General features: G+C 42.6%; 1 protein-coding gene across 1 annotated transcript in view; it reads right to left on the reverse strand.

The window, feature by feature from the left end:
- Positions 1-10122: 10122 nt before the first annotated feature.
- Positions 10123-21316, reverse strand: part of LOC122542775 (BTB/POZ domain-containing protein 7-like) — a 74047-nt gene continuing 62853 nt past the window's right edge. Inside the window, exons 10-11 of the mRNA XM_043680808.1 lie at positions 20281-20655; positions 10123-18622 (exon numbers count right to left, since the gene is read on the reverse strand). Of these exons, the coding sequence (XP_043536743.1) occupies positions 17522-18622; positions 20281-20655 (1476 nt within the window). The 3' untranslated portion in view covers positions 10123-17521. The remainder of the gene's footprint in view (positions 18623-20280; positions 20656-21316) is intronic.

Raw genomic sequence — 21316 nt, forward strand, 5'->3', positions numbered from 1 at the left:
GATTATGGTGTCTGATAACATTCTGGCAATGGTACCGAAGACCTTGTGCTCCAGAATTAGTCGATAGTGAGGACTACAGACGCTGGAAAGTCAGAGTCGATAAAGTGTGGTGCTGGAAAAAGCACAGCCGGTCAGGCAGCATCTGAGGAGCAGGAGAGTCAATGTTTTGGGCGTAACCCTGCATCAGGACTGCCCCCAATCCCACTTTATCAACTCCAGAATTAGTTGCTCCCCCAGCCAAGCTGTTCCAATGCAGCTACAACACTGGTATCTATACAACAATGTGGAATGTTGTCCAGGTGTGTCCTGTACACAAAATGCTGGACAAATCCAGCCTGGAGAAATACTCCATCCTCAGTAAAGTGACGGAAGGTGTCATCAACAGCGCTATCAAGCAGCACCTGCTCAGCACTAACCTGCTCAGTGACACCTTAGTTTAGGCTCCACCAGTGTGACATCCATGAGCCCTAGCAAAACCGGAGTAAATGGGAACCTTGGGGAAATCTATCTCCTGATTGGAGTGACAATGCCAGCAGTGGGAAACCGTGGTGATGACCAATAAAACAACATAAATGCAAAGGCCACAAAATCACTGTAGAAGCCCTGATATTGGAAATTCGAGGCTGACGATTGGGGAGGGTAGTGTAGTGATAATGTTACAGTCATGCTCCAGAGACATGAGTTGAAATCCCACTACAGCAAATGGTGAAATTCAAATTTTATGAATTAAGGCACGAGGAAGATGAAACCCAAAAGACCTACGGATGCTGTAAATCAGAAACAAAAAACAGAAATTGCTGGAAAAGCTCAGCAGGTCTGGCAGCATCAGTGGAGAGAAATCAGAGTTAACGTTTCAAATCCAGTGACCCTTCCTCACCCCTGGTTCACCGGAAGGGTCACTCAATCTGAAACGTTAACTCTGATTTCTCTGCACAGATGCTGCCAGACCTGCTGAGCTTTTCCAGCAATTTCTGTTTTTGTTTTACATTGGAAGATGGTTGTGGTTGTCGGTCAGTCATCTCAGCTCCAGGTCATCCCTGCAGGAGTTCCTTCAGGTAGTGTCCTAGATCCAACCATCTTCAGTTGCTTCATTGATGACCTTCCCTCCACCATTAAGGTCAGAACTGGGGACGTTCGCCGATGATAGCACAATGTTCAACACCATTCACGACTCCTCAGATACTGAAGCACACCATGTTCAAATGCAACAAGATCTGGACAATATCCAGGCTTGGGCTGTGAAGTGGCAGGTAACATTTGCCCAGTAATGATCATCTCCAACAAGAGAAAATCTAACCATCATTCCTTGTCATTCAATGGCATCACAATCCCTGAATCTCCCACTATTAACATACTGGGAGGTTACCATTGACCAGAAACTGAACTGGACTAGCCAAATAACTCGGAGAAAGTGAGATGCTGGAGATTAGAGTCAAGAGTGTGGTGCTGGAAAAACACAGCAGGTCAGGCAGCATCCGAGGAGCAGGAAAATTGACATTTCGGGCAAAAGCTCTTCATCAGCCAAATAACTTCTCTGCCTACAAGAGCAGGTCAGAGGTGGGAGCCCTACAGTGTATAACTCATCTTCTGATTCTCCAAAGCCTCAAGTCAGTAGTATGCTGGAATATTCCCTACTTGCCTGGATGGGTGCAGCTACAACATGACTCTCAAGAAGCTTGACACTGTTCAGGACATTGATTGGCACCACATCCGCAAACATTCTCTCCCTCCACTGTTGATGCTCAGTCGCAACAGTGTGTACTATCTACAAAATGGACTGTAGTAACTTACCAAGGCTCCTTAGACAGCACCTTCCAAACCCACTTCCATTTAGAAGGACAAGGACAGCAGATACATGGGAACACCTATCCCCTGCAAGTTCCCCTCCAAGTCACTCAACATCCTGACTTGGAAATATATCTCTGTTTCTTCAAATCCTGGAATTCCCTCCCCAATGGCACTGTGTGGGTGTCCTTACACCACATGGACTGCAGCAGTTCAAGAAGGCACCTTCTCAGGAGGGGGCAATTAGGCCCAGACAGTGACACTGACACCCGTGAACAAAATTCTTAACAAAGTGTTTCTTTCCCTTGTGTAACACAATAGGATTCAGTAGTGGGTCTGTAAGACCTGACTCTCTCTGAAGGTTAATTTATCTGCAACTCATTTCTTTTTTGGCTGTTTAATGAAAGTGCATTCTGTCTTGACCTCATGTTAAAAATAAATTAATAGCAGCATCTGGAAACTATCAAGGGCCCAGTGTTTGGAAAACAGTGATCCAGTCACCAAACATGAGCAGCTCCATTTCCTCCAATAAGCCACCTGTAATATTTGTTTACTCATCTCTATAGAAACCACTAGTTTTAGTTTCTGCAATAAGGAAACGGGATCTTGGCCACCAGTTATTGATAAGTAAACTGGTAGATAAACTGAGTGTGCAACCGGCCTATTTATATTTTAAATGGTGCCTTTTCTATTCAGTCACGGGATGTGGGCGTCACTGATAAGGCCAGTACTTATCACCCGCCCCTAATTACCTAGAGGGCAGTTCAGAGTCAACCACTGTGGGTCGGGACTCACACGTAAGCCCAGATCAGGGAAGGGCAGTAGTTTCCTTGCCTGAAGCAGATAGGGTTTTCCTGACAATCGGCTGCAGTTTTATGGTCATTATTCATTGCAGATTTTGATTGAATTCAAATTCCACCATCTGCGTGGTGTGATTTGAACCCATGTCCCCAGAATATTACTGGGTCCCTGGTTTATAGAATCCCTACAGTGCAGAAGCTGGCCATTCAGCCCATTTGAGTCCATAATGACCCTCCAAACAGCATCCCGTCCAGAACCACCCCTACTATATCACTGTAACCCTGCATTTCCCACAGCCAATACATTTATCCCTCCTCACTATAGGTAATTTAGCATGGCCAATCCACCTAACGTGCACATCTTTGGCCGGTGGGAGGAAATTGGAGCACCTGGAGGAAACCCACGCAAACAATGGGAGAATGTGCAAGCTCACCCGCCTCAGGGAACTGTCTGTGTGGAGTTTGCACATTCTCCCAGTGTCTGCATGGGTTTCCTCCCACAGTCCAAAAATGTGCAGGTTAGGTGAATTGGCCATGGTAAATTGCCCGTAGCGTTAGGTGTAGGGGTTTGGGTGAATAGCTCTTCAGAGGGTCGGTGGAGACTTGTTAGGCCGAAAGGCCTGTTTCCACACTGTAAGTAATCTAATCTAATCCAGACAGTCGCCCGAGGCTGGAATCAAACCCTGATCCCTGGTACTATGAGGCAGCAGTGCTAACCACTGAGCCACCGTGCCACCTTATAATGAATTTGCTAGATTAATAATCTAGTGATAATATCACTAGGCTATCATTGAATAAGGTGTTGAGTATGTACGGTACAGTTAGAAACAGGTATAGTCAGTTAGATAGTGGCAGTATTATTTTTCCATGCCATGGTGGGGAGATAGTGATAATGATGACTGGATTAGTAATTGGAGCATAGATCCAAATCCCACATCGGCCATCCTCTGGGATTTATCAGTTCATCAAATATGGAACTGACCACTTGTTTTACAGCAAATTCAAAGACAACTCTTTAAATCCCTTCTTCCTTCAATCCAGCAATGCTGCTGCTAAATATTTAATTCAAATTTTTATTTTTGTCCATCCCGCCTCAAATATTTTGTAAAAATGTATTCTTTCATCACTGGCAGAGTCAACATTTGTTACCCCTCTTTGACTGCCCTCCAACTGAAGTCCCTTGTTAGTGCCATTTCAGAGGGCAGTTAGAAGTCAACCACGTTGCTGTGGATCAGAAGTCACGTGGAGTCAGAGAGCTGTACAGCACAGAAACAGAAACCAATCCGTCTATGCCGACCAGATATCCTAAATCAATCTAGTCCTACTTGCCAACCGTTGACCCATGTCCCTCCAAACCCTTCCTATTCATACACCATCCAGATGCCTTTTAAATGTTGTAATTGTACCAGCCTCCATCACTTTCTCTGGCAGCTCATTCTATACATGCACCACCCTCTGTGTGATAATGTTGTTCCTTAGGTCCCTTTAAATCTTACCCATCTCACCTTAAATCTATGCCCTCTAGTTTGGACTCCCCTACTCTGAGGAAAAAGACCCTGATTATTCACCTATCCAATGCCCCTTATAATTTTATAAACCTATATAAAGTGGCATGGTGGCACAGTGGTTAGCACTGCTGCCTCACAGTGCCAGGGACCTGGGCTCGATTCCAGCCTCGGGTGACTGTGTGGAGTCTGCATGTCCTTCCTGTGTCTGTGTGGGTTTCCTTCCACAATCCAAAGATGTGCAGGTCAGGTGAATTGGCCATGTTAAATTGCCAATAGTGTTAGATGCATTAGTCAGTGGGAAATTGGTCTGCGTGGGTTACTCTTCAGAGGGCTGGTGTGGACTTGTTGGACCGAAGGGTCTGTTTCCATACTGTAGGGAATCTAATCATGTGTATATATATACAGGCAAGGACAGCAGATTTTCTTCCTTTAAGGACGTTAGTGAACCAGATGGCTTTTTGCAACAATCAATATTAAATTCATGGTCATCATCACTCGGACTAGCTTTCAATTCTGGATTTTATTAATTGAATTTAAATTCCACCAGCTGCCATGGTAGGATTTGAACTTGTGTTCCCACTGGTTGAACCTCTGGATTATCGTAACAAAACAAAGCACTGCAGCTGCCGGAGATCTGAGGTAAACAAGATCAGAAATTCTGAAGAGGAGTCACTGGCCCTGAAATGTTGACTGTGCTCTATTGCTGTAGATACTGCTGAGTTCCTCCAGCAATTTGTTTTTGTCCCAGATTCCCAGCAGTTCTTTGTTATACGAGAAACAAAAATTCTGAAGGGTCACTGAATCCGATATATCAGCTCTGCTTTCTCTCCCACAGATGCTGTCAGACCCGTCGAGTTTCCCAGCAATTTCTGTTTTTGGTTGCCTCAGTTTTACTAGTCCAGCAACATTACCATCTCTCCCTATCTCTTCAGCTGGGTATAAATTAGTGTCTCCAATTTGCAACCTAATCTACACTCAGAAAACTCACTTTCATCTTGGGAGACAAACTGCTGGAGAGGCGTAGATTTTAAAATAAAACCTGACTCACCATGGTACAGGAGACAAAATCAAAGGAAACAAAGTTCTTTCAAACCCATTTCAAACTTGTATTTATTCTATCCAAAGCCCTATTTACAAACAAATGTGGATTTTGAAAGCTCTGCCTTCACCACAGAGTTTTTATGATATTTCTCCTTTGGTCTTTCTCACCATTGCCCAGGCTAGCTTTCAAATTCCTGTTTTTATTTATTTAATTTAAATGTCACTAGGATTTGAACCATGTCCCCAGAGCCAGAGGATTACTGTAATAAAACAAAGGCTAGTGGTTGCCAGAGATCTGAAACTAACAAAAGCAGAAATTGCTAGAGAAGTTCAACAGTACCTGTGGGAGGTAGAAACAGAGTTAATGTTCCAAGCCTGATGACCCTTCTATACAGACGCTGTCAGACCTGCCGAGATTCTGTCTTTTATATCATTCCTGGTTGTTATAAGAATTCTGCACAAGCTGCTGTGAATCCGTGATGGCAAAGAGTCTGTCATTTAAAGATTAGATTAGATTAGATTACTTACAGTGCGGAAACAGGCCCTTTGGCCCAACAAGTCCACATTGACCTGCCGAAGCGCAACCCACCCATTCCCCCACATTCACTTAACCTGCACATTTTTGGACTGTGGGAGGAAACCGGAGCACCCGGAGGAAACCCACGCAGACACGGGGAGAACGTGCAAACTCCACACAGTCAGTCGCCTGAGGTGGGAATTGAACCCGGGTCTCTGGCACTGTGAGGCAGCAGTGCTAACCACTGTGACAGAGAAATCCCCTTTATTTACAACCTTAAAGCTCTGCATTTCCCATTTAATTGCAGTGGGGCTAATCTCCAAAATGTTACTTCCCAGTTAACTCCACTGCTATGACACTCCCTCCTCAGCTTTTCTCACCTAACATTTCATTTCCGTAGTTGCTTCTATTGCTGTTTTCACTTTCCTTTCTCCCTTTCATCATGTACTCAAACTTTGTGAGAAATCTTTGGGGACATAGCCACTCACGTTATCCCTCCAGGGCAAGACTTAAACTTGCAACCTTCTGACTCTGAGATGACAACACTCCGACTCAATGATGGCCTCTGATAACAGATCGAGGGAAAGGACGTGCCCGATAGACCGAATGGCCTGAGACCTTTAATAAACAGTCGTAGCTGGGTTCTTTAAATGTTAACAAAAGCTCTAAAGGGCAATGGTGTCAGACTCAGGAGGCTGTTTTGACTGGCTTGCCACAGACTTGTGACCTCTCTCTCTGCTTAAAAGCCTTGTGTGCAGTTTGTGGCACACAATTACACACATCACTTGAAAATGTGAGTGTCAGGAATGGTGCAGTAAGCCGTAAAGTAGCAGTAAGCTACTGAAAGCAGCAATGAATTTTTTTTAAATATAAATGATTGGTCTACCAGATATTAGGGACAAGTCAAAATGGCTGTGCATTTTCCACTCCTTGCTGCTGTGGACATGAAAGAAGATATGAGACAAGTAGAGTATTCTGTCTCTGTCAGTAGGAAAGCTACAAAATAGCTACAGAAGTAATCTTTGAAAAGCCTGAGCAGATAAGAGTAGAACCATATGTTCAAAGAGATCTGGGTAATGCTGCTTTCATACTGTGAACTGATGATGGTAGTTTTAGTTTCTAAACAGTGAAGATCTCAAACAGCTATTAACAAACTTATAACCATCACTCTCTAAATTTTAGCGAGTTTAACTTATGAGCGTTTGTAACTTTCAGGGCCTCAAATTGCTGGGGGTACACAAAGTTTGAGGCACATCCTGGTCAATATTATTGAAGTTACAACTTGACGTCAACATTGTCTTGAGCAACTTTTGCTCTTCCTGAGCCACTTGCAGTTGTCAGCCTGTTCCACCAGTAGGTGGAGCAATGTGTATTCAAACATGAAACTGTAACATTACTTTGGATTTGATGTACAAATACCATTCAGAATGGTGGAGGGGAGGGGAGGGGAGGGGAGGGGAGGTGGATCTAGTCAACAGCAATGATTGCTCATTTCTGATGGGATCTGCGAACAAAAGAAAATCTTCAATGTCAGCTGCGGCAGCTGTTTATTAATAATAATAAAAAAGTTTCCACCAAATATTTTTTAAAAAATCAGGGTTGTAAAAGCAGCCTGATCAGATTTCAAGAAACAACTAACAAGTTAAAAATCTCACAAACCAGGTTATTGTCCAACAGGTTTAATTGGAAGTACTAGCTTTCGGAGCGTTGCTCCTTCATCAGGTGGTTGTTCTACAACCACCTGATGAAGGAGCAGTGCTCCGAAAGCTAGTACTTCCAATTAAACCTGTTGGACAATAACCTGGTGTTGTGAGATTTTTAACTTTGTGCAGCCCAGTCTAACACCAGCATCTCCAAATCACAAGTAAAACGTGTATGCTTGACCATATATTAATCTCCTTACAGAACTCAAGATATAACTATAGTCTTGCATCCCAAATTCCTGTCAAAGCTCTTCCTGATCCTGGGTGTTGCAGGTACATTAATGCAGAGATGGAAAAAGGTGGGGGGAAAAGAGTAGCTGCTCTTTAACAGAAAGGCCATTTGCTCCATTGAATGAACGTTTTCCAGGAATGTAATCAATTTCATCCAGGAATAGGATGGATTGAGCTTGCTGAAAAACCGGAGCCCAAGTCTATTCAGAATTACCTACAATTGATGAGAATTGTTCTGTGATGGTGGCTATTTCTAGCAGTGTTTATCTTGGCGTTGATAAAACACACACACACCATTCCTGAGCAATCCCAAGCAATTCACAGCGATGAGTTAGCACAGTACTTAAAAACGACATAGAACTTACAGCTCAGGAACAGGCCATTCAGCCCAACCAGTCTATGCCAGTGATTATGCTTCACATGACCTCCATCTTCCTTCATCGCATTCACTGATACATCTGGAGTACAGTGCATAGTTCTAGTCACCCTTCTATAGGAAGGGCATTATTAAATTGGAGGGGGTTCTGAAAACGTTTATCACAATGTTGATGCTAGGATTGGAGGGTTTGAGTTATAAGGAGGACCTCCATAGACTGGGTCTTTTTTCAAAGTGAAAGTGAGGACTGCAGATGCTGGAGATTAGAGTTGAGAGTATGGTGCTGGAAAAGCACAGGTCAGGCAGCACCTGAGGAACAGGAGAATCAACATTTCGGGCAATAGCCCCTCATCAGAAATTCTTTTACTAGCAAGTAGGAGGTTGAGGGGTGATACTATAGAGGCTTATAAAATCAAGAGGGGCACAGATAAGTTAAAGAGCAAAGGTCTTTTCTCAGGAGTAGGCAGATTTTTAAGGTGAGAGGAGAAAGATTTAAAAGTGAGCCGAGGGGAACCTTTTTTACACAGAGGGTGGCTCGTAGCTATAAATAACTGCCAGAGGAAGTGGTAGATGCAGGTACAGTTACAATATTTAGAAGACATTTGGTCAGATACCCAAAATAGGAAAGGTTTAAAGGGATACAGGTCAAACAGACAGGTGGGACAAGTTTAGTTTGAGATTATGGTGAGCATGCACTGGTTGGACTGAAGGGTCTGTTTCCCTGCCATATGACTTTATGGCTCTGATTAAATTTTGATACCAAAGATATTTTGGGGGGAATCATTCATCTATCACTGCTCAACACCATAGAGTTTTGAAGCAAAAACTTGTACAACAAAGTCTTTTGTTAAATAAGATAGTTTTTTAAATTACAGGGTTATAATAATGAATCACTATTTTATGGTTTGCAGATATTTAGTGCTTTCTATTTCAGACACTTATGGTTAGGAATTCTAACTTCATTTCATAATTCAGGAATTGTCCAAATAGGTTGGACTGAATGGCCTGTAAATTCTACTGGTGTAATTCAAAGCGTTCTACTGTATAAGGCAAATGGTCAAAAGCTTGATCAACAGCGTCTTGTGAGGAGGAGAGGGAAAGAGAGAGAGACTTGGAGAGGAAATTTCAGAGCATAGTCATTGGCAGCATGTTGGTTGCCAATACTGCAATGGCAGGAATCAAGGATGCACAAGAGACCAGAATTCAAGACCACATATCTTGAAGGATTATAGAGGTGGACAGGATTACAGATGGTGAAAATCTGGAGTTCAGAAGTATGGAGAGGGAAACCTATAAAATTCTAACAAGATTAGACAGGGTAATCATAGAAAGGATGTTCCCGATGACTGGCGAGTCCAGAACCAGGGGTCACAGTCCAAAGGTGCAGGGTAGGCCACTTAGAACTGAGATGAGGAGAAATTTCTTCACCTGGAGAGTGGTAAGCCTATGGAATTCTCAACCACAGTAAAGTGTTTGAGGCCAAAATATTCATATTTTCAAAAAGGAGATAGATATAGTTCTTTGGGCTAAAGGGTATAGGGAGAAAGCACAAATAGGGGACTGAGTTGGATAATTAGCTATGATCATATTGATTGGGGGGAGCAGACTGAATGGCCTGCCCTGCTCCTATTTTCTAGGCTTCTATAAAGGAGCAGCCTCTGGTTTTTGTCCCTCTTCATCCAAAACCTCAAACATACCTAATGTAAATGGCCAGAGCTGCATGAGCACAGAAACAAGGGGCCAAAGGGTGGAGACTTATATAGATAGCATTGTGACGATGAACAACAGGGAGAATTTAATCAAACAAGGTTCTGAGGAAGGGTCACTCAACCTGAAATATTAACTCTTGACATCTCTCCACAAATGCTGCCAGACCTGCTGAGCTTTTCCAGCGATTTCTGTTTTTATCTCTAATGTACAGCATCCGCAGTTCTTTCGGTTTTTATTATGTAAGCTAATTGTTTGCTGGCAAGTAAAAACTAGGATTTGCCATATACTCTGCCTTCTCACATGGTTTCATTCTAACTGCTACATTTGCTGTTCTATCTTCCCACATTCATCGTACGAAATGTCCAACAGGCACTCTATGCATGCCACAGACTGTAGTTTTTGTATACAAGGACAAAGAAAGTCAACCAGTTAAAAAGAAAACACACACAAATTATAGGCAGACTCTTCGTACATTTATTACCCTCGTAACATTAGAAAGATCCAAGCAACTATAGTACATAAATAAGTTACTATTTGCATGGAAAAGGATCCTGGAATCAATTTCTTCAGTCATTTCCCCAATCGTCAATGTTTCTACTGAGGTTTTTTTTAAATTACATTATCCACTGTCATAGAAAAATAGATTTAGAAGAAACACATAATTCACATAGTCAAATTTACAGAGGTGGTTAAGATTTTCACTATATATAATGTATACATTTGCAGGCAGAAATCAGTCGTCAACATATAGGTCACACAAAGATGAACTTAAAAAGGAAAGTGGACAGCAGTTGCAGAAGGTGCATCCAACATATTGCTGAATCTACTCTAATTAACATCTTGGCATAACCCACAGTAGTTGGATTGTAGTGGAGTGGTACAATTAATGCAGCCTAGGGCAATTATATACTTTTAAATAGTCTCATTATAGGGCCAATGTTAAAACCAGATAAGTGCTTAATACTACAAGTTGCTGGGCAGCAAGTTAACAAGAGCAAGTCCTACACTTACAAACGAGTAGTTTTCAAACTGAACTGAAGTAGTGGCGATACCCAAGGAGTGGTGGGATTATGACTTGGGAATTTTATTCAGATGTGGTTTCTTTATTCTTGATTTTTGGCTAGGTAGATCTGTTTAAAATTTAATCAGCAAATCACATTCAAAAACTGACAACTAAAATTTCCCTCCTTGGGATGGATCCCCATACGCCCAAACAGTGGCCCCTAACTCGACCCCAGCACACGCTAAATCACTGACTTTGGAGCACGAAAAGGGGTGGAAAAATTGGGAGAAACTCCTGATCGAACTTCTGTATCGTATTGCCCTGCTGATGACCCTTATCCTCAAGAAGTTTGCTAGCCATTTGGCTATTAAAGCTCACACAGAGTGGCTGTGGTAGTACAGGTAAACTGTTCAACAGACTGGAGATTTTGGGGGGACGGGGATGGTGGAATATCACAGAAATGAGTGAAAATGGCATAACATTATAGATCAACCACTACCTACATGAATTGCAGAACACATCTCTGGGTGTGAATAGCTTCTTTCAGTTCGTATGTTCACATCATGCATCATGCTTTAAGTAGCATGCAGTTACCATTGACCAGAAACTGACTGGACTTGCCATATCATTACTGTGGCTACAAGCACAGGTCAGAGACTAGGAACCCTGTAGCAAGTAACTCACCTCCTGACTCCCCAATGCCTGCCCACCACCAAGACAAGTCAGGAGTACACTGCAGTAACCCCCTTAGATGATTGCAGCCCTAATAACACTCAATAAGCTTGATCCTGAACAAAGTTCCGGCCTGACTGATGCCACATCCACCATATCTCTCCATCACCGACACTCAGAAGAAATAGTGTGGACCACCTACAAGATACACTGCAGAAATTCACCAAGGGTCGTACAACATCACCTACCAAAACCTACAACCACAACCATCTAGAAGGACAAGGGCAGCAGATACATGGGAACACCATCCCCTGAAAGTACCCTCTGAGTTACTCACCATCCTGACTTGAAAGTATAGTGCCGTTCGGTCAACATCCTTGAGCTCCCTCCCCAACAGCAATATAGTCCAACCTATACCACACAGACTGCAGCAAATCAAGGCAGCAACTCACCACTAACTTCAAGGTAACTAGCGATGGGCAATAAGCCAGCGATGCCTCAACAAATAACCCCCCCACCCCGCAGCAACTCCAATCCCAGTTGACTCCAAACAATCATCTGGATCTCAGGAACCCTTTGATTTTTAAAATCCCTGCATTGCTCTGCTTCCATCTTCTGCCCCGCTCCTTCCTCCAACCCTCTTGATAACTGTGCACAATGCAGTGTTAACACAGGATAAACTGCTGAGAGAATAAACTGATACAGGACATTCAGGAGGTAATAAATGGGCAGTTACAAACGTTCTTTCATTGCTACTTCCCTGGAGATTTTACAGGGTTCCAATGCACTTTGAACCAAATGACCCCCATCTCCATCCTGATCCTGTGACAATCAAGACTTCTCTTTTTCTAGTCACCAGGGCTGGATTGAACAGAATATCTTGGTGGTTGAGGATGTGGTGAAAAAAGACCACAGGAGGTTGTATACAACTACCAAGCTTCTGAAACCACTAAAACATATCATTTGTTTGTTTGCATAATCTAGTTTCCTTAATAAAAGGGACGCTTCCAAAGTCCAAACAAAACTCGCATCTCCCATCCAAAAGGAGAAAAAAAACTGGAAAGGTTAAACATTTGGAGAACAGGGACTGCTTTCCCTTCGTCAGAAAGTAAAAGGATTTAATTTTGGTTTGAAAGTGAATCAAATCATGAAATTAAATAAATGGACATGTGGGTCAAAATTAAGGGCAGCACTTTTGTGCACGGTCTTAAATTGCAACTTGGAGGGATCCTACATTGCCACTGGTGTTCCTCACTCGAGAGATTACTGAACACTCTGGTATTTAAAAAGTCACAACTCGTTTATTTTGGGTTTCTGTTCATGTTCTCATGACTCTATAAATGGAAAATAGACTTTTTTTTTTAAAAAAAAGCGTTCCATGGTACACGCGGGTCAATATCGCCTACTGATATGAAAAGCAAACATGTGACTATTACTGATCACCTGACATTCCCAAGGCATTGCTGCAGTGCCAACAACTCCCATTTTAATGTCATGAGCAAGTATGGACAGAGGTCCCTGCTATCTCCTCTAAAAACCCTATCCAGTACCATTCTTCAAGAGATGCCCTGCTTTCCCAAAACCTCCCGAGATTCTTTCATTTCTTTTGCTCATACGTGTTCCTTGCCTCAAGTCTCAAAAATACTTGAAATCATTGAAACATTCAATATTTCACAGAGGACTCTAGGCTAAGGTCATGGCCACCTTTTTCTTTAATAGGAGAACCCTACTGTGCTCATCCATTTAAAGGAAAGAGAAATCTGAGAGTAGATTTGGGTTAACTTCAGTGACAGGCAATTTTGAGCCTGATGGGAGGAAAATCTTACTCTCACAGGACTCCTAACATTTGAAATTAAGCTTCAGGGAGAGGGTAAAGAAAATTTGCAAGACAGCTGGAATCCCTGAACTGAAGTGATGAATAAGTTGAGACAGGCTGACTGTCCCCCTCGTGTTTGCGTCATCTCAAGATGGGCCATCAGATTTCTACATGGGTGGAATTGATTGGAAAAGGAACACAAATGTTGGCTGAAGCGAAGTCACTTGTCAATGACTCCCAGTGGACAAGATTCTCAGTGCTGTTTTTGCCATGAGGCTAAGCCAATTACAAGTCGGCCATTTCTCCAAATGAAGGAGAAACGAGGAAAGGGGCAAGAAAAGTAACAGGTCACCCATCAACATTCCATTCTCATGAATGTCTTGCAGAAGAATCCACTGGCAAACCTCAGAGTCAGATGCCTAACTCTTACAGACTTCCATCAGGGCACCAGACAGACAAAGGTATATTTGAGAGGAAAAGTGGTAATTATACAATGTAGTACACTCCAAATGCAACAATAGTCATATAGACAAATGCAAGAATGGGTTTGGGGGGGAAATAAGGGACATCTCTTTCCCTCTGACTTAGCCAGTCATGGATTTTGACACTTGGGAATATTCCAAGGGTTTTGTGACAACTAACAACCCTGTACCTCAGTGCACTTGACAGGTACAGAATAAAGTGGAGGTGACGGCCTAGTGGTATTGTTGCTGGACTAGCAATCCATGGAATGTTCTGGGGTTAGGGGTTCAAATATAACCATGGCAGATGTTGGAATTTGAATCCAATTTTTTTCTTAAAACCTGTAATTAAAAGTCTAACGATTGTCGTAAAAATTTAACTGGTTAACTCGTGAGAAGGAAACTGCGTGATGGTGGTGAGGCAAGAGGGAAAGAGGGGGGAGAGGACGAGAGGGCAAGGGAGAGGGCCTTGAAATATTTTCTTCTTGATACATCATAAAGCAGCTTGAACATCTAAAGCTGACAACTCACTGGTCAGACAACAATCGGACTTCTGAAAAATATTTCAGAAACTTTCAGGAGGTACACCAGATACAAAGGAATCAATTTTAACTGCTGTGCCCATTGTGGAAACTGAAAGGACCAGATGACTTTAGCTCCATGTGATTTTAAAAGTAGATCTCTTGATCGTGAGCAATAGACATCTGGCAGTTTAGTTAAATTACAGCCCTTCCAATCCCAATCTGTGATGTAAAATATTTATCTACCTCCCTACCATGCTTCAAATAATTGCTGAATTAGGGAAGTGAACCTCATTGCTCAAACCATTACCTAGACCCAACACTTCATACAAAAAGGTGAAGGCCATTCAGCCCAAGCCTGTCATGCTATTCAATCAGATCGTAGCTGATCTTGGATTCTCAATGCCACTTACCTGCACCACCTCCTTAATGCCTTTTGTCCCCAGAAAGATATGGATTTCTGTCTGGAGCCTGTTCAATGATATCAATTCCACAGTTCTCAGTGGAATTCAAAAGATTTAGAGTGAAGAAATTCCTCATCTCTGCCTTAAATTGGCTACCCCAAATCCTGTTTCCCCAGCCAGGGGGAAGGTCCAACATCCAATCTATTAAGCTCTTAAGAATTTTATCAGTTTTAATTAGATCACCTCTCATTCTACAAAGCTCTATGGAATACATACCTCAATCCTCCTCACAGGACGATCCTGCAATCCCAGGGATCAGTCTGGTGAAGCAGCGATGAACTCCCTTTAACAAATATACTCTTCCCCAAGTAAAGAGACCAAAAGTGTACATAATACTCCAGGTGTGGATTCAGCAAAGTTCCATGCAACTGCAGAGATATAATTACTCTTGTATTGAAATCCCCTCGAAATGAAGGGCAACATACTGTTTGCCTTCCTAATTGCTGGCTGCACCTGCATGTAAGCTTTAGCAAGCATCACTATCCCCTCAATCTCGCCTCAGGCTTGGTAATTTCATCAAAAATACTAGAGGATGCATTCTTGGTCAATACTGGTCTGGCTGTTGTTTAAATAAATAGTACTGCCAATGCGGGGAAAAAAACCCAGTAAATATTCAAAAGTGCCTTGATTTCTGCAGTGATATCTGGGGCAATAGATTTAATCAGCTAACTAATATGCTGGGGTTTACAGGTAATGGGTCAGCCTGTCTACTTAATAGCCCTAGAACAAAACCCTGGTTTTTTTTTTGGGTTTTCAAAGTGAATCTTGTTTTTTATTAAATACCAAAAACAAAACACCATTTCAAAGACCATTTTCTCACACAGGGGAAACAGAGGAAAAGACTTGACAAACAGGATGTTTTAGAAAAAGACAATACAACTTGTAGATGCAGAGTTTTTAAAGTTGATATATCATATAAAAATATATTCAAAACATAATTTTAACTTCAAGGAGCCTAAATAAAAACCACCCCCTCTCAAAAGCATTGTAAGTGTTTAGAAGCAACTTAGAGATAGTTAAAGGGATGGGTTAAGTGGGCTATTGTAACCTTGGAAATACAAGACCTAGATACAAAGGATGGGAGAGAATTCCCAGTAGTGTAGTGTTGTCGTACCATACTCCTCTGAAAAATAACTGCCATCAAATTGAGGCGTTTCATTGTTCGGCGCTCTCAACTCAACCCTGTCAAAATTTCTCCCACCACCAGTGACAGATCTGTACCCACTGGTGCAGATGTTACATTAACTCTAATGTTACATTAATCCAAAAACTCGTACTAAACAGAAGGCAGAATCGGTAACTGCACGGGGTGGGCTCAGCATGAAAATCTCACCCATTCCTGGCGCGATCTCTGCCTCTGGTTGACCTTCCCTGCTGGTTACAGGTTGAGATGCCTTTGTATTTTCACGGGATAAGCGAGTTAGGAAACCATTACATAATAGAGATGGTAACTCTTCCACCCCTCACCCGTCAATAATTAACAAACTTCTTGTGAACAAAAGTGACGGGCTGAATCAAATTTAAGAAATTCATAGCTAACTTCAAGAGAAGCATTTTCTTTCAGCCCATTTCCCTACCTCTGGTGACAGAATGCTGTTGTTGAAATGAGAGGACCACCAACTCAAAGACTTACTTTTATTCCTTCCTCTGAAAGACCCTTCTCCTTGACATGGCGAGAGCAGTGCCCTAACACGTGGTTTGTTTTTCTTAATTTAACACCACCCAAACAGAAGACAGTCATGAGAAACCTGTTTGGATTAGGCGCAGAGTACAAGCTAGTTTTTGTTTTGTTTTCATGGCAAATGGTTTGACGAGAGATAAGATCAGCCGAGAGTGAGTAGTCTCTCCCCTTATTTGAAGGCTCAGAATAGGATTTGGCTTCATTCTCACAGACAAACGACATCTTTCTTTGTGCGTAATGCACAGAATGCTCAGGTGTGCATTACAAGAAGAGGAGAGACGTTCTTTATTCATGGATGCGGGCACCACAGGCAAGGCCAGTATTTGCTGCCCATCCTTAATTGCCCCTTGAATGGAGTGGGTTCCAAAGCCATTTCAGAGGATCTGGTGTCAGAGGACAAGGATGGCAGATTTCCTTCCCTAAGAGAGCTGAGAGAATCAGATGAGTTTTTACAACAATCTACCATAGTTTCATGATCACCATCACAGACTAGCTTCATATTCCAAATTCATTAATTGGAATTTAAATTCCACCAGCTGAAGTGCAGGGATTTGAACCCATTTCCCCAGAACATTAACCTGGGCTCCAGGATTGCTTGTCCTGTGACAGAGGTATGGCTGACTCAACTGCCCTCCAAAATGACCTGGCAAACCCCTCAGTTCAAGGGCAAATAAGATGGGTAATGAATACAAGCCTGCCAGCAACACTTACTCCAATGAAAAGAATTTAAAAAGAAAGCTCATTCCACTTTTTAAAAAAATCTTGGTTACTTGTCAAAATGTCTCAGCCGTCGGTTCAGGGACGTGCAGAACAGACTCCCCTCCTGAATTAGCCTCCTTGCGAGGCATGCCTGCCTAATGTGGCCCTGTCCTTAAGGGGTAGCACAGGTTGAGAATGGGCTATTCAGAGGCATCACCAACCTGAAATCAATGCTCAGCCTTTACAAACAGAAAATCAATGGAAAACAAACAAATCAATGGTCCCCAGCCTCAATGTGATATGCCACCCGTCCCCCTGACAAAAGATTCATCAGATCACTCAGGGTCTTCTAACGTTCTTTTGAGTGGATCAGATACTTTGCAATACAGTCAAAGATGAACCAAAGCCATAGAATAGCTCTGGTTGCACCATATCATTTTATTTCCATTTACTGGATACCCTTTGGAGAAGGTGGAGGGGAAATAAAAGAAAGAAATATAAAATGCAACAGACTAGTAATACAAATATGAAATTTATAGAGCTGATTTTTTGTAAGGAAAGTCTCTAGTCTCAGATTTACTTGGCTGTCTCTTGGAGTTAACGCTATGGGTGATGCAACAGTTTGATGGTGAGAGGAGGTTTGTGTCGGCTAGTCTTCTTCCAGAGGAGTCCTCGAAAACTGAGATTAATGGCACACCAACACTAGGGCTGGTAGGAAGACTGCAAGTCAAATCTGTCGTCATTGCCACACCATTGCCACCCCTCCGGTAAAGATAATCACAACAGCTCGGCTCTGGGGAGGAAAGGACGTCCGATTTTACCGTGGTCTGTGGGGAGCTCCGTTGTCTTGACTGAGAAGCCGGTAGGTCGCAAGTTAGAAATGAGCACTTGATTGGGGACGCAAGTCTAGGTCTGGGTTTCTGCTCTTCTGCTGGCAAACCATGTATCAAATCTGTCCCCATTAAAGTCCCACCAGAGGTGGCTTTATAACCAGCTGGATCCAACGGAAGTTGCTGGTCAGATCTTCCAAGCTGTTGAGGAGTGTCAAGCAGCCGTTCCTCATGGGCTGGTAAACCATGGGTCAAATCTGTGCCAGCACTACAATGGACCTCTACTGTAGACGATGGGTCAAGTTTTACCAAAGTCCTCTTAAGTTCAGGCTTCTCCTGAGGATCTACAGATTCACTGCTCAAGGCCTCTTTCCTTTTGGATGGTGACGTGGGGGTGATCTGGCCTTGCTTCAAACCAGCAGGGGACCGAGAATTATTCTTCAGGTCCTGACAGAAAGCAAGGCCCTTTGAAGGGGAAGGAGAAGGGGAAGGCAACTTTTGGGGCAACACAGAAGTTTGGCAAGAATCTTCAGGGGAAAAATCATAAAAATCAGGGTAGTTCCAGAAGTCTACGTGTCTTCGAGGTTTCTGGCCTCGTGAGTGTTTCTTCTTCCTTAAGCTGTACTTACTGATACCCCGGTTCGTGCAGAGCAGTTCAGACGATTCCATGGGGGGCTCTGTAGAATCGCGAACAGAGTCAGTGATGGGCTTACACAGCTCAGGGTCCTTGGAACTTAAATTCTGCTTTGACCCAGCTGCCATGGCAATGTCAGGCATCAAGTCTTTAACCAAACTTTTGGAACTCTGTGAAGTCAAACAGTTAAATTAGTCTATAGGAAGTACCAAAGCAAATCCAGACTAGAAAAGAACTAGAGATATTGCAAATGTGCCTACACACTGGTTTTAATGTTATTGTAAATATAGAGATACTGCATTGCCATCACTGGTGGGAAGATGTAATTACAGTATGACTAATTTTCATACATAAATTTCCATTAATAAAATATGAAGCAGAGAATTTAAGGGAATTATTAAAAATGTTATTACTGTCTGCACTCATTCAATTATTCTCACCCGAAAAACTAAAGCTGATCTCGCCTCATCTACATATAATCTCACCTAACATCAAGTAGTTAAATATTAAACGTGTTGAGGAAACAATGGTAAATGCATTTATTATTGAGTCTTCCACAATGGCCAAAATGATTTATAGCCAAATGAGCACTTTTGATGAATAGACTCTGTCAGAATGTAGGGAAAAATGGTAGCCAATCATATACATTGTCGCACAGAACCTTGAAGATGAATATTGAAGAGCTCTAGTGACAATGGTTAAAGGACAAATAGGAGTCAGAATACCAAGAGAGTTCATTTGCCCTTCTTTGGATGGTATTTATTTTATGGTCACTTGAAAGAGTGGAAAAGGTCTTGATTTAACAGCATAGTTAAATCTCTCTTTTTCCAGCCATCCCTGACAATTAGAACATTAACTGTATAGCACAGGAACAATAAGCCAAATTAAACAAATCCCTTCTGCTTGACCTTTGTTCATATCCTGCCATTCCTTGCTTATTCATGTGCTTATCCAAAAGTCCCTTAATCACCCCTATCGTATTTGCCTCCACTACTACCCTGGCAATGCATTCCAGACTCCTACCACTTTTTATAAAAAAACCTTTCCCTCACATCTCCTTTGAACTTTCCCACTCTCACCTTAAATGCATGCCCCAATATTAGACATTTCAACTCTGGGAAAAAGACTGACCATCAACCCTACCACTGCATCTTAATTTGATAGACTTCTATCAAGTCTTCCCTTGGCCTCCAGAGTTCTGACCAAGATCCATTAATTGAACACAAATTGGGAAGGGCAGCCGGGTCCATTTCTGGTCTGACTGAGTACCTTGTGCTTGCCTGCTTTTGTTTAAAATCAATGGAGTCACTGAGGCTGGGAAAAAAGACAGTTCATTTTGAACAGATGCACTGACTGGTGTAATGAGGAACATGCACTCGTTAAAGGGAAAAAAAACCTCCAATTAATTAGCATTGTTCATGATCTCAGGATGTTCCAAAGCACTTTGTGACTAATGAAGTAATTTTGAAGTGTAATTACTATTATGATATTGGAGGCAGCATACAAAGAAAATGGTGCCATTTACTATCACTGTAAACCTAGTCAATTTTGCTCTGATAACAATAGGAAGGATTCTACTGCAGAGATCAGCTACAGCGATGCAATTCATTCCTGATGGAGGGCTCCTGCCTGAAACGTCAATATTCCTGCTCCTCCAATGCTGCCTGACCTGCTGTGCATTTCCAGCACCGCTCTAATCTTGACTCGAATCTCCAGCATCTGCAATCCTCACTTTCACCTCCAACAATGCAATGCCCAACATCAGCATCAGTGAGATACCAGACAGACATTCACCAATCAGAAGCTAGGAGTGTACACTTATACTTACAGAGACCTGCTCCTCATGGGTCAAATGGTTGTCAGTGGGCTCCTCGCAGTTTATAGCCCTGATAGATGCCTGGACCGCCTGTTCTGAAGTTCGAGCGCCAGAATGTGGCTGTTGGTTAGTACGTAAAGCACAGTATGAGGTAGGCTGGCTGTCTTCTTTCTTTTCACTGGGCTGTGCGCGGTCTCTTCTAGGCGTTGGAGGGAGATGGTAAGGAGGAGGTGGTGGTGGGAGAGGCGGGCTGAAATTCCTGAAGGGGTCCAGGGTCAGGATGTTGGTTTCTTTGACTGGAGTGGTCCGTCGAGAGTTTGGCTGGCGTTTTGGGAAGGTCGGGCTATCAATGCCAAGGTGCTCATTAGGAAAATATACCGCGGGATACTGAAATGGAAAGAAATAAAACAGTAAAATAAAAGGAACACTGTACATCTTAAAACTAAATCAGCTTTGAAGCAAATCTGCCGCTAAAGGGTACAGTGGGTCAGTTAACATTGGAAAGGAAAGGCTAATATTTCAAATCACAACTGTCAGAACTCTGACATGCTCTGTGCCAGGGCATGAAGCATTTAAAAGACTCAGACCTTTGTATGACACCAGGGGAGAAAAATGACAAGTGTGGCTGGGGAAGCAGAGGAAAGTGTCATTGAGAAGGTTGGCGAGTTTAGAGACTTGTTGGCAGACAGAAGGATGGAAAATATACTGAGTTTCACTTGTACAAAGCTAAACCCACCTGAAGAACAGCTGATGAAGCCACTCTCAAAAGAAAAGAAATAAACATTTAAAGAAGCCACACAGCTGCCAGACCACAGTGCAAGCCCCACTGTTACGTCAGAGTTCCCGGCCCAAGAACCTGTTTTGGAGGGGGGGTTCACAACTTCACCACTTGGGAACCCCTGGTCTACACTCAAACAGCAAATATCCCTTTCTCTTTCCTGCTTCCAACATGCTTGTTCCTTTTAAGTTCCTTTATTCATTCTTTGAACAATGATTCTGGAGTGAAGGCTGGAATGTCTGAGGTATTTATCATCACTTCTCAAACTAT

Source organism: Chiloscyllium plagiosum, chromosome 41 (assembly GCF_004010195.1).
Source record: "Chiloscyllium plagiosum isolate BGI_BamShark_2017 chromosome 41, ASM401019v2, whole genome shotgun sequence".
Taxonomy (NCBI): Eukaryota; Metazoa; Chordata; class Chondrichthyes; order Orectolobiformes; family Hemiscylliidae; genus Chiloscyllium; species Chiloscyllium plagiosum.